Source organism: Cetorhinus maximus, chromosome 23 (assembly GCF_964194155.1).
Source record: "Cetorhinus maximus chromosome 23, sCetMax3.hap1.1, whole genome shotgun sequence".
Taxonomy (NCBI): Eukaryota; Metazoa; Chordata; class Chondrichthyes; order Lamniformes; family Cetorhinidae; genus Cetorhinus; species Cetorhinus maximus.
This window is the reverse complement of record NC_135901.1, coordinates 4356785-4370291: the sequence shown is the minus strand read 5'-3', so window position 1 is coordinate 4370291 and position 13507 is coordinate 4356785. Positions and strand designations below refer to the sequence as shown.

Sequence of the window (13507 nt, the reverse complement as noted above, 5' to 3'; positions counted from 1 at the left end):
ATTCTGGTAAATCTCCTCTGCACCTTCTCAATGACCTTCACATCCTCCCTAAAGTGAGGTGACCAGAACTGGATGCAATTCTCAAATTGTGGCCTAACCAGAGCTTTATAAAGAATTCAACATAACTTTCCTGTTTTTGTACTCAATATCACTATTTATGAAGCTCAAGATCTAATCGGCTTTGCTAACCACTCTCGTAATACATTCTGTCACCTTCAGAGATCAAAGCCATGAAGCCCCAGGTCCCTCTGTCCCTGCTCACTCTTTAGAGCTGTGCCATGAATAATATTTTCCCTCTCCCTATTCCTCCTGATAAAATACATCACCTCACTGTGAGGGTTGTAATCCCTGGAATTTATAAGATTAAAAGCTGATTTGATCAAAGTTTTTGGGATATTGGAACTGACAGGATAGATAGAGAGGAACTATTTCCACTGGTTGGGGAATCTAGGACCAGTGGGCAGAGGCTAAACATAGAATCAGGTTCTAGCACCTTTTCAGGGAAAGGGTTCCAGATCAGAACAATTCTCTGTTGGTGCACTTCCCTGTTTTTGTACTCAGTACCTCTATTTATGAAGCCCAAGACCCCCATATGCTTCACTGATACCCCCTCAATCTGTCCTGCCACACGAAATTGGTTCCACAAATGGTTTAATCATCACTCGTACTCACAGAACCTACATAATGATACAAGATTTAAAATAGTTCCTGTAATATGTGCCCTGAACACCACACACCCGTCCCTAAGGTTATGTCATCCCATCTACAAGGACCTTGATGTTCGGATGATAAGGGAATTATCCAGGAATTTCATAAGTCAGAATGCAGGGAGAGAGATGGGTGGACTATGACCACCCAGTAGCCAAGACCCCGGTGTTAAGGCAGTTTTGGGAAAACACCGCGATCGTCCCTGTGATAGTGACACCAGTAAAAAGGGTGGAGGGAAGAGAGGGATCAGTGACTGGGCTGGAATAGGGGCCACGGCTGGCACGGCCGCTGGGAAGCACTTAGACATGGAGAATATTTGGGAACAGGACGAGGCTGTGAGGCAGCAATGGACAGGAATCTTCAGTAAAAGAAATAAAAAGCAGAGAGATGAAATCCTGGAACAACAAGAAGGAGTGAAATCCAGAAAAGAGATGGTGGACGGACGGATCGAGAGAAAAGGAACGGTCAGTGAGATCATGCAGCAGAATAAGATTGAGATGAAAAGTCAGAACATGTCTAAAGCTGTTCCCTGTGTGATGTAAGGAGGGTTTTTATTGGATCAGATACAACAAGGCCAGGAGGACATTGAAAAGCAATAGAGAGCCCAAAGGGTCTGGAGGGGGGAGAGTTAATAAACTCAGGGAATCACAGGCTGCACGAACCTCAAGTGTGACCCCAGACCCATTGTAAAGCAGTGAACAAATAAATCCCTGATTTTACTGAGACTCTTTTCCGTGTCGCAGCTCCTGTAAATACTGATGGGAAAGGGACTGGAATCTCAGGAGGCTCCAAACCGCTGACTGCTCGTGTGGAAGTGATCTCCAATCAGATTAACGTGCTTCTGCTGTGAGTATTCAATAAAGTGTCTGAACCTTTCATTGTGCTTCCTGTCCAGTATCCCACTCATCCATGGACTTTCTGTTTTACCAACTGGGGGAAACAAAATGCCCGTTCACTGATTGGTCTCGATGGCGGCTGGTTTATCCAGAATGCCCTGTGGGTTAGAAGGTCCCCTATCAATGAGAACAGGAACCCAGAGCGCCAGCGTGGGGACCGGGCTGTGCTCTGAGGCAGGGGCACAGCTGGGCGATGTTACTGAGGTGGAAATGGGTGGTTTTAGTGATTTGTAGTCAGAAGCTCAGCTTGGGCTGAAATATGACAACAAGATTGTGAACAGTCTGGTTCAGCCTCAGAGACTGCAAGAGGGATGGAGTCGGTGGTTAGGGAGTGGAGACAATGGCTTTCATCTTCCCAACATTTAAATGGAGGAAATTTCTGCTCATCCAGTACTGGATGTCAGACAAGTTAGGACAGTGTGTGAGTTGGAGGTGATGGTGTTCATTGACACCTGTTACCTTCATACTTCTAGGTAGTGGATGTTGAGGGTTTGGGATATTCTGCCAAAGTTCTGGTTGAGCTGAAGATGTATTAAACACATCTTCACCCCCTGCACCTCCCACCTCTCTCTTTCATTCCATGGAGGCCAGAGTCTTGTGTAGACCCAGACCAGGTGACAGGTTCCATTCCCTGAAGGACATTAGTGAACCAGTTGGGTTTTTATGACAATCCGGCAGTTTTCGTGGTCACTTTTCCCTCGTGCCGGCCCCACAAATTACCAGATTCATTCAGCTCAATTTCACAACCTGCATTTGTGTTTTTGTGGATTCTCTCTCACACCTTTTTTTCTGTTTTAAATCAATTTCACAGGGTATTAGAAGGGGATGATTTGCAGTCGGGAAACAGAAACAAAACATCACAGCAGAATCTGACATTCGCTCGATTTATCATAACCTGAATATCATTTGATTTTGAACATGGAAGGAAAAAGTACCATTCACAGTGGAGAGAAATCGTACATGTGTTCTGTGTGTAGACGAGGCTTCAACCGATCATCTGGCCTGTCAAGACACCAGCGCAGCCACATCGGGGAGAAACCATGGAAATGTGGGGACTGGGGGAAGGGATTCAGATTCCCGTCAGAGCTGGAAGAGCATCGGCGGAGTCACACTGGGGAGAGGCCATTCACCTGCTCAACGTGTGGGAAGGGGTTTACTCTTTCAAGCTACCTGCTGAGCCACCAGCGAGTTCACAGTGAAGAGAGACCTTTTAAATGCCCAGACTGTGGGAAGTGCTTTAAAAGTTCCTGCGAGCTGATGTCCCATCAACGTGTTCACACTGACAAGAGACCGTTCAGGTGCTCTCAATGCAGGACTGGGTTCTGGCGATCATTTCAACTCACTGTACACCAGCGAATTCACACTGGGGAGAAGCCATTCACCTGCCCTCAGTGTGGGAAGGGGTTCACTCAGTCATCTCACCTGCTGACACACCAGCGAGTTCACACTGGGGAGAGGCCATTCACCTGCCCTCAGTGTGGGAAGGGATTCACTCAGTCATCTCACCTGCTGACACACCAGCGAGTTCACACTGGGGAGAGGCCATTCACCTGCCCCCAGTGTGAGAAGGGATTCACTCAGTTACCTAGCCTGCTGACACACCAACGATTTCACACTGGGGAGAGGCCATTCACCTGCCGTCAGTGTGGGAAGAGATTCACTACCTCATCCCACCTGCTGACACACCAACGAATTCACACTGGGGAGAGGCCATTCATCTGCCCTCAGTGTGGGAAGAGATTCACTACCTCATCCAACCTGCTGACACACCAACGAATTCACACTGGGGAGAGGCCATTCACTTGCCCCCAGTGTGGGAAGGCATTTATTCATTCATCCAACCTGCTGACACACCAACGAATTCACACTGGGGAGAGGCCGTTCACTTGCCCCCAGTGTGGGAAAGGATTCACTACCTCATCCAACCTGCTGACACACCAGCGAGTTCACAAGTAACTAAAGTGGTGGGATTTTGCTGGTAATCACATCCAGGACCGAACCATGTTCATTGGGATCTGTTTCTGCTGATGTTAATAAACTACAGACCACTTAGGGGGGCTAATATTCTGGATAAATATCAAATAAATTAGTTTTGTGTTAAAAGACACAATGTGTTGAACCTTTTTAATATCTCTAACACAAGTTCATTCCTTTTGAAATGCTCTCCCTCCATCCTCACCCCCAACAACTGGTGTGAGGATCTCATGGAGCTTCTTTATCACTAAGATTGAGACAATCGGATCAGCTGCCTCTGTTGCTTCCCTCCTTTCCACTCGCCCTCCCTAAAGTTCCCCATTACCCGAGCTCTGAACTCTCATCTTTCTGTTTTTTCCCTTCCATCTCCCCTCATGCCCTCTCAGAGTTCATCTTGTCCATGAAATTCACCTCTTGCTCTATTGACCCTACACCCACTAAACTACTGATCAATCAACTTCCCCATTTTCACTGAATATGTCAACAGTTTTCTCTCTCAAGTACTGTCCATCTCTCCTTCAAATCTGCCATCATTATACCCATAGAACCATAGAAAAGTTACAGCACCGGAGGCCATTCGGCCCATCTTGTCCATGCCAGCCCGAGGACACCCAGGTGCTCTTTCTAATCCCACCGTCCTGCACCTGGCCCATAGCTCTGTAGCTTACAGCACTTAAGGTGCAGATCCAAGTACTTTTTAAAAGAGTTTAGAGTTCCTGCCTCTACCACCAACGTGGTCAGCGAATTCCAGACACCCACTGCCCTCTGCGTAAAAAAGTTCTTCCTCATGTCCCCCCTATACCTTCTGCCACTTATCTTGAATCTATGTCCCCTGGTTTTAGAATTCTCCACCAAGGGAAACAATTTTATCCTGTCCACTCTATCTATTCCCCTCATCATTTTGTACACCTCAATCAAGTCACCTCTCAGCCTTCTTTGTTTAAGGAAAATAACCCCAACCTATCCAACCTCTCCTCGTAGCTACACTTTTCTAACCCTGGCAACATTCTTGTAAACCTCCTCTGCACTCTCTCCAGAGTTATTATGTCCTTCCTGTAATGTGGTGACCAGAACTGCACACAATACTCCAGTTGTGGCCTCACCAGTGTTTTATACAATTCCAACATTATATCCTTACTTTTATATTCTATACCTCTGCCAATGAAGGAGAGCATTCCATATGCCTTCTTTACAACCTTGTCTACCTGAACTGCTGCCTTCGGGGACCTGTGTACTTGTAGGCCAAGATCTCTCACTTCATCTACCCCTCTTAGTATATTCCCATTTATTGTGTAATCCCTGTAACTGTTTGACCTCCCTAAATGTATGACCTCACACTTATCTATGTTAAAATCCATCTGCCACTTTACCGCCCACTGCACCAACCCATCTATATCGTTTTGGAGATTATGGCTATCCTCTACACTATGCACTGCTTGGCCAATCTTTATGTCATCGGCAAATTTCCCAATCTTTCCCCCAACGTTCACATCCAAATCGTTAATATATAACACAAACAGCAAGGGTCCCAACACTGAGCCCTGTGGAACACCACATGAGACAACTTTCCATTCGCAAGGGCATCCATTGACCATTACCCTTTGTTTCCTGTTACAAAGCCAACCTTTTATCCAGTTTGCCACATTACCCTGAATCCCATGGGCTTTTACTTTCCTGACCAGTCTGCCATGTGGGACCTTGTCAAATGCCTTGCTAAAATCCATGTACACAACATCCACTGCACTACCTTCATCAACCCTTCTTGTCACTTCCTCAAAAAATTCAATCAAATTTGTGAGGCAAGACCTTCCTTTAACAAATCTATGCTGACCATCCCTGACTGGTCCATACCTTTCCACCTGACAGTTAATCCAATCTCTCAGGATTGATTCTACTAATTTGCTCACTGCTGATGTAAGACTAACTGGCCTATAATTGTTTGGCATTTCCTTTGATCCCTTTTTAAACAATGGAACTACATTTGCATTTCTCCAGTACCTCCCCTGCATCTAGTGAAGATTGGAAAATCAACCTCAGAGCATCTGCTATCTTCTCCCTGACTTCCTTCAGCAGACTCGGAAACAATCCATCTGGCCCTCGTGACTTATCAGCTTTCAAGGATTTCAACCCTTCGAGTACTTCCTCTCTATGACTATCCCGTCCAATATCTCGCAGTGTTCGTCCTGGACTACTCTATCTACATCCTCCCTTTCCTTTGTAAACACGGAGACAAAATATTCATTCAAAACCCTTCCCACAGCCTCTGCATCCACACACAAGTTTCCATCTTCATCTCTGATAGGTCCCACTTTTTCCTTAACTAACCTTTTAGCATTAATGTATTGGTAAAACATCTTTGGGTTATCTTTAACTTTACTTGCTAAACTTTTTTCATGCCTTCTCTTTGATTTCCTTATTTCCTTTTTTACTTCGTCTAGGCTATCTGCAGTGCTTACTTCTTTGTGCCTATCGTACACTTCCTTTTTCTGTTTGATCTTCCCCTGTATTCCCCTAGACAACCAGGGTGGTCTAGATTTGGCAGTACCACTCTTATTTTTGTAGGGGACATGTCTACTTTGTACAATTAGGATCTCGCTTTTTAGTGCTTCCCACTGGTTTTCCACTGTTTTATCCTCCAGCAGTGCTGTTCAGTCCACCTCAACCAAGTCCCTTCTCATTTCTGCAAAATTTGCCTTCCCCCAGTTCAAGACTTTTGCTCCTGCCTTATCTCTGTATCTCTGTTCTTTTCCATGGTAATGCTAAATCTAACTGAATTGTGATCACTGTCCCTGATATGGTCACCAACTGTCACTTCACCCACTTGCCCTTCTTCATTCCCCAAGACTAAGTCTAGAATTGCATCTCCTCTCATTGGGTTTATCACTAATTGGTTAAAAAAATTTTCTTGGACACATTGCATGAAGTTTTCTCCCTCAGTTCCCATTATATTGTTTGAATCCCAGTTGATATTAGGATAATTGAAGTCTCCGACTATTATTGCCCTTTTGTTCTTACAAGCAGAAATTTGCCTACATATTTGTTCTTCTATCTCCCTTTCACTATTTGGGGGTCTGTAGTATACTCCCAGTAGTGTGACTGCCCCTTTTTTATTTCTAAGCTCAATCCATAAAGCCTCGTTTGTTGATCCATTAAGTGTTTCATCCCTTCTCACAATTGGAATTGATTCTTTAACCATTAGTGCTACCTGCACCCCTCCCCCATCCTTTTTTAATCTCCTACTCTATCGTGTCTGAAGACTCTATAACCAGGGATATTAAGCTGCCAGCTTTGTCCCTCCTTTAGCCACGTCTCCGTTATAGCAATGACATCCTGCTGCCATGTGTCTACCTGTGCCCTTAACTCATCTACCTTGTTTGTAATACTCCTTGCATTGAAGTTTAAACAGTTTAACCCCGTCAATTTCCCTTGCTGGACACTTTGTAAACTTTGCTTCTCCTGTAACTCCATGTCTATCACAACGTCCCTAGCTAATGTTCTACCTCCACTTTTCTGATCTGAATCTGACCTATCTGATCCTACTCCTGGGATCCCATCCCCCTGCCACACTAGTTTAAATACTCCCCAACAGAACTAGCAAAAGCTCCCACAAGGACACTGGTCCCAGCTCTGCCTGGGTGCAGCCTGTCCGGTTTATACACGTCCCACCTTCCCCAGAACCAGTCCCAGTGCCTCAAGAATCTGAATCCCTCCCAACTACACCATCTCTCCAGCCACGTATTCATTTGGCCTATCCTCTTATTCCTGCTCTTGCTAGCAGGTGGAACAGGGAGTTATCCTGAGGTCTTATTTTTAAATTTATTTCCGAGCTCCCTAGATTCTGCTTTCAGGCCCTCATCCCTCTTATTACCTATGTTGTTGGTACCAATGTGTACCACGACCACTGGCTGTTTACCTTCCCTCCCCAGAATGTCCCGCAGCCGCTCTGTAACATCCTGGACCCTGGCACCAGGGAGGCAACATACCATTCTTGATTCACGTTTGCGGTCACAGAAACGTCTGTCTGTGCCCCTAACTATTGAATCCCCTATCACAATAGCCCTGCCACTTGTTTTCCTCCTGCCCCTCTGAGCAGCAGAGCCACCCACGGTGCCATGAACTTGGCTGTTGCTGCTTTCCCCCGAGAGGCCATCCCCCCCAACAGTATCCAAAGCAGTATATCTGTTAGAGAGGGGGATGACCACAGGGGACTCCTGCACTACCTTCCTGAGTCTTTTACTGTTCCTGATGGTCATTCTGCCTGTGTAATCTTCACCTGCGGTGTGACCACCTCGCTAAACGTGCCATCCATGACTTGCTCAGCATCGCGGATGCTCCACAATGAGTCCACCCGCAGCTCCAGCTCTGAAACCCGATTCGCTAGAAGCTGCATTTGGACACACCTTCCTCACACATGGTCGCCATGGACGCTGGAAGTGTCCCTCATTTCCCACATCCTGCAGGAGTCTCAAAAAGCAAATCCTTGGCCCCACTCTCCTTCCATCTACTGCCCCATCTACAGCCTCTCTGTCCTCTCCAAAGTCCTTGAACGTGTTGCCACCTCCCAAATTCCTGCCCATCTTTCCCAGAACGCCATGTCTGAATCCCTCCAATCATGTTTCTGCCCTTGCCACAGGACTGAAACAGCTCTTATCAAAGTGACAAATGACATCCTATGTGACTGTGACAAAGATAAACTCTCCCTTCTCGTCCTCGACCTGTCTGCAGCATTTGATGTTGACCACATCATTCTGCACCTTCACCTCTCCCCTGTCCCCTGGGTGGGGCTGCTCTCTCCTGGTTCCATTTTTCTCTTTCTAATCATAGCCAGAGTATCACTCACAATGTCTTTTCTTTCAACTCACACAGTTACCTCTCGTGTCCCCAAAGGCCTCCTCTTATTTCTCATTAACCTGTTCCAATCAATGACATCATCTGAAAACACTGCCACTTATCACATTTACACTAACAGCTCCCAGCTCTGCCTCACCACCACGTCTCTCGACTTCTCCACTCTTCGTAAATTATCAGACTGTTTGGTGGATGTGTAGAAATTTCCACCAATTAAATACTGGCAAGTCATTGTTTGAATGGTTGGTAGAAGCAGATTTAGTTATAACTTTCAAAAGTGATTTGGATTTTAATTTAATAAGGAAAGATTTAGAGGGCGATTGGAAAAGAGCAGGGGAGTGGGACAGAATGGTAACATTTTCAGGGACGGTACAGGCACAATGGGCTGAATGGCCACCATCCCTGCTCCATGATTCTATCATCATGTTTATTATGAATCATTATATTATTATAGATGACAGGATCTCCTAACAGTACAGCAGAGAAGGAGGCTGGTTGGCCTATTGAATCTGTGCTGACAAATTCGACGAGCTATCCAGTTAGTCCCACTCCCCCATTCTTTACTCATCCCTGCATCATTTCTCCTTCAAATATTTATCCAATTCCTGTTTGAAGGTTACTCTCGAACCTGTATCCATCAGATAGTGAATTCCAAATTCTTAACACTTGTTACTGAAAAGATTTCCTCATGATGTTAGTGTAAAAGCAAAATATTGCGGATGCTGGATATCTGAAATAAAAACAGAAAATGCTGATCAAACTCAGCAGGTCTGACACCACCTGTGGAGAGAGACAGAGTTAACAATTCGATTCCGTATGACTCTCCTTCATTGCACAATACCAAATATAGGATAGCCTGTTCCCTAGTCGGTTCCTCGACATTCTGGTCTAAAAGACATCTTGTATACTCCAGGAATTCATCCACCACAGTATTATTGCTAATTTGGTTTGCCCAGTCTATATGCAGCTTAAAGTCACCCATGATTATCGTAGCACCCTTTTTACATACATCTCTAATTTCCTGTTTAACACTGCCCCCTACCTTATCACTACCGTTTGGAGGCTTATAGACAACTCCCACTAATGTTTTCTGCCCTTTGTTGTTTCTTAGCTCCACCCGACTGATTCTAGATCGAGATTTTCTGAGCCAATATCCTCTCTCACTACTGCACCGATTTCATCCTTAACTAACAATGCTTTTTGCTTGTCTGTCCTAAATATCGAGTACCCTTGGATATTCAGTTCCCAGCCTCGGTCACCCTGCAGCCATGTCTCTGTAATCACAGTCATGTCATACCCATTTACATTTATTTGCACTGTTAATCCATCTACCTTATTGCGAATGCTCCATGCATTCAGATACAGTGCTTTTAGACTTGTCTTTTTAACATTTTTTATACATCTCTTTTTGTACTATGGTCCTATTTGCTGCTAGCCCTTGTTTCCTCTGCCTTCCACTTTTGCTTTCTACTTTTCTATCTTTCATTCCTATCTTTGTTTCCCTTTCTTGTGTCTCCTCACTCAGTTTCCCATTCCCCTGCCAGTCTAGTTTAAACCCTCCCCCACAGTACTAGCAAATACCCCTGTGAGGATACTGGTCCTGGTCCTGCTGGGGTGCAACCCAATCAGCTTTTACATGTCCCATCGTTCCCAGAATCAATCTCCATGCCTCAGGAATCTAAATCCCTCCCTCCTACATCATCTCTCCAGCCATGCATTCATCCAGTCTATTCTCCTATTCCTGATCTCGCTCGCACATGGTGCTGGATTCCCCATACCTAGTTGCCCTTGAGAAGGTGGAACTGCAGCAGTCCATGTGGTGTAGGTACACCCACAGTGCTGGTAGGAAGGGAGCTCCAGGATTTTGATCCAGCAACTGAAGGAATGGCGATATATTTCCAAGTCAGGATGGTGAGTGGTTTGGAGACAAACTTCCAGGGGGTCGTGTTCCCATCTATCTGCTGCCCTTGTCCATCGAGATGTCGTGGGTTCAGAAGGTGCTGTCGAAGGAGCCTTGGTGAGTTCCTGCAGTGCATCTTGTAGATGGTACACACAGCTGCCTCTGTTTGTTGCTGGTGGAGGGAGTGAATGTTTGTGAATGGGGTGCCAATCAAGTGGGCTAATTTGTCCTGGATGGTGTCAACTTTCCTGAGTGTTGTTGGAGCTGCACCCATCCAGGCAAGTGGAGAATATTCCATCACACTCTTGACTTGTGCCTTGTAGATGGTGGACAGGCTTTGGAGAGTCAGGAGGTGAGTTATTTGCGGCAGAATTCCCAGCCTCTGACCTGCTCTTGGAGCCACAGTATTTATATGGCTGGTCCAGTTCTGTTTCTGCTCAATGGTAACCCCCAGGATGTTGATAGTGGGGGATTTAGTGAAGATAATGCCACTGAATGTCAAGGGGTGATGGGTAGATTCTCCCTTGCTGGAGATAGTAATTGACTGGCACTTGTGTGTTGCGAATGTTACTTGGCACCTGTCAGTACAAGCCTGGATATTGTCCAGGTCTTGCTGCATTTAGACATGCATTGCTTCAGTAGCTGAGGAGTCGTGAATGGTGCTGAACATTGTGCAATCACCAGTGAACATCCCCACTTCTGACCTTATGATGGGAGGAAGGTCATTGCTGAAACAGCTGAAGATGGTTGGGCCTAGGACAATACCCTGAGGAACTCCTGCAGTAATGTCGTGGAAATGAGGTGATTGACCTCCAACAACCACAACCATCTTCCGTTGTGCTAGGTATGAATCCAACCATTATAGAGTTTCCCCCCTGATTCCCACTGACTCCAGTGTTGCGAAAGCTCTTTGATGCCACACTTGGTCAAATGCTGCCTGGCAGTCACTCTCACCTCACCTCGGGAGTTCAGCTCTTTTGTCCATTTTGAACCACAGCTGTAATGAGGTCAGGAGCCGAGTGACCCTGGCATTAGTGAGGAGGTGTTATTTCTAAGCAAGTGCCACTTGATACAGAAACAGGCCCAATCTCGATGTGGTGATGAAAATTTTTGTTCACAAATTAAGCTTTGAGTGACACTGTTACAATCCATAATTTTCCATGAATCAGAATGTGCCCCATCAGTGACCACAGGAGCCCAGTGCGATTACTCAGCACTCGGTTGCACTCTGAGCATGTGCAGTACAAGTGGTGGATGTGGAACATGCTGATCAAGAGCCAGTAGGAGATGTCACTGAATTACAGAAAATATCAAATCCAGAAAGAGAGCATTCTGTTCAACCAGTAGGAGATGACACTGAATTACAGAGAATATCGAGTCCAGAAACAGAGCTTTCTGTTCAACTGACCTGTGCTGGAGTTTATGTTTTGCATAGACACATTCCATTTCATCTACCTCAAGTCAGTTTTTCAGCATATCTTTCTTGACACAGGTACCAGCACTGAATTAAAAGCAAAATACTGTGGATACTGGAAATCTGAAATAAAAACGGAAAGTGATGGAATAACTCAGCAGGTTGTTTCCACCAGTTTCTACCAGCATTGATCTTTGTGAATTTCAACTTCGACCTTTTTCCAATCTGCCATTGCAGGTGGAGGTGGGGGTGAATTGCACAGATTGCATCATGGAGGAAGGTCCAGACATTCGGGTTTCTACATACTTTAAGTACCTATTGTGTGTATTGCGCTGTCATGAAAATATAATACTTTTCATAATATTATTTTGATATATTGTAAAGGTTGGTTAATAATGGAGTTTGGATTAGTTTCTCTGTGTTGATGTGTGTGGTGGTGGGGGGGTGGGAGGGGGGGCGGGAGAATTTAATGGAATTGGAGACAGCTGGTCTGCAGCTTTTGAATGATCAAAAGGGAAGCTAGGTTTGAAATGCTAAATACACAAACCTGGCTGAAGTTTTAGAATGTGAGGTGCGAGGAACATTTGCATTTTTATATAAATTAGGTTAGTTTGAACTTCAAACAGATGGTAAGATGTTACACCTAGCCATAAGAAGCTAAGTCATACAGTGTTTATTTTTCCCAAAGGTTACTGATAATACGAGTACTATGAAAAATTTATAATAAAGTTAAAAGTAAAGTTTCAAAGAAATATTGGGAATTGGAATTTACATTAAGAGAGAAGCATGTATAAAGGAGATGAGGTTATATGTAAGAGGGAAGGCATTCTAAGATCTAACACAAGTGTGAAAAGCCTCCAGCCTGTATGCATTTGCTGTCTACAGGAACTGAAGCTAAGAAAATTCACTTTGAATATCACTGCCCAAGGTTTTGTGTGCTTTACCAAGGTCTGTTAAACTTATGTTTTGTTTCACTGTTGCCTTAACAGAGGTGTAACTGGGAGCTAGATTAATTAGGGGAGTTAGGAGTTATTATAATCGTAATTTGTAGACCTATGAATGTGCTTAAAATCTTTTATTCTGTTAATGAATGTTTAATTTAGTTTTAAAAAAACTCTAATTGTGGGTGGACTTATTACTACTGAATTCAAGGCACGCATCTCGAGATAAAATACAAATTGCAAAACGGTAGTGGCAGCTGTTTCAGGTTTCGCTCTGTGATTTGAGCAGCTCGGCATTTACCATCCGCCGTGCCATAACAGCGCCCAGGGTCCCGATCTCGATTGGGAAGCCGATGCATTGAATTTTGTGTTCCCAAGTCAAGCTATCAATGGCGGATTATTTACCCAGAACAAACCGCGTTGCAGAAAGTCCCCTATCAATGACTATAGGAGTCCAGTGCGCAGGTACAGTGTGGGTGTGCGCTCTGAGCATGCTCAGTGACAGTCATGGTGACAGAGTGAGGAGGAGCGGGCGGTTCGGGAGGCGGGAGGAGATTGTGAGCACAGGGTAGGAATGGAAACCGCGGCTGGACTGGGAACTGGATCAACTTCTGGGGTAGGCCCCAGGCCCCGTGTTTACCCCGCGGTGACAGGCCCGGGGGGGGGGAGGGAGCGATGGAGCCGGCGGCTGGACGGGGAGGATTTGGAAACACTTTGTGGATCCGCAAACCCTGAGAAATAATTATCAGCTCCTGGTTTGCAGCTGCGGGGCTTCTCCCTCCCGGGAACAGGCCCAGGTTAACGGCCGCCATCCTGGGTCAGCGAG

General features: G+C 45.4%; 1 protein-coding gene and 1 long non-coding RNA gene across 2 annotated transcripts in view; both read left to right on the top strand.

Moving 5' to 3' along the window:
- Positions 1-1514, top strand: part of LOC144696884 (uncharacterized) — a 410945-nt gene extending 409431 nt beyond the window's left edge. Inside the window, exon 3 of the long non-coding RNA XR_013580268.1 lies at positions 1452-1514. This is a non-coding gene — a long non-coding RNA (uncharacterized LOC144696884). The remainder of the gene's footprint in view (positions 1-1451) is intronic.
- A 1050-nt stretch (positions 1515-2564) lies between these two features.
- LOC144697726 (uncharacterized) overlaps positions 2565-13507 on the top strand; it is a 66560-nt gene continuing 55617 nt past the window's right edge. Inside the window, exon 1 of the mRNA XM_078569734.1 lies at positions 2565-3556. Within this exon, the coding sequence (XP_078425860.1) occupies positions 2565-3556 (992 nt within the window). The remainder of the gene's footprint in view (positions 3557-13507) is intronic.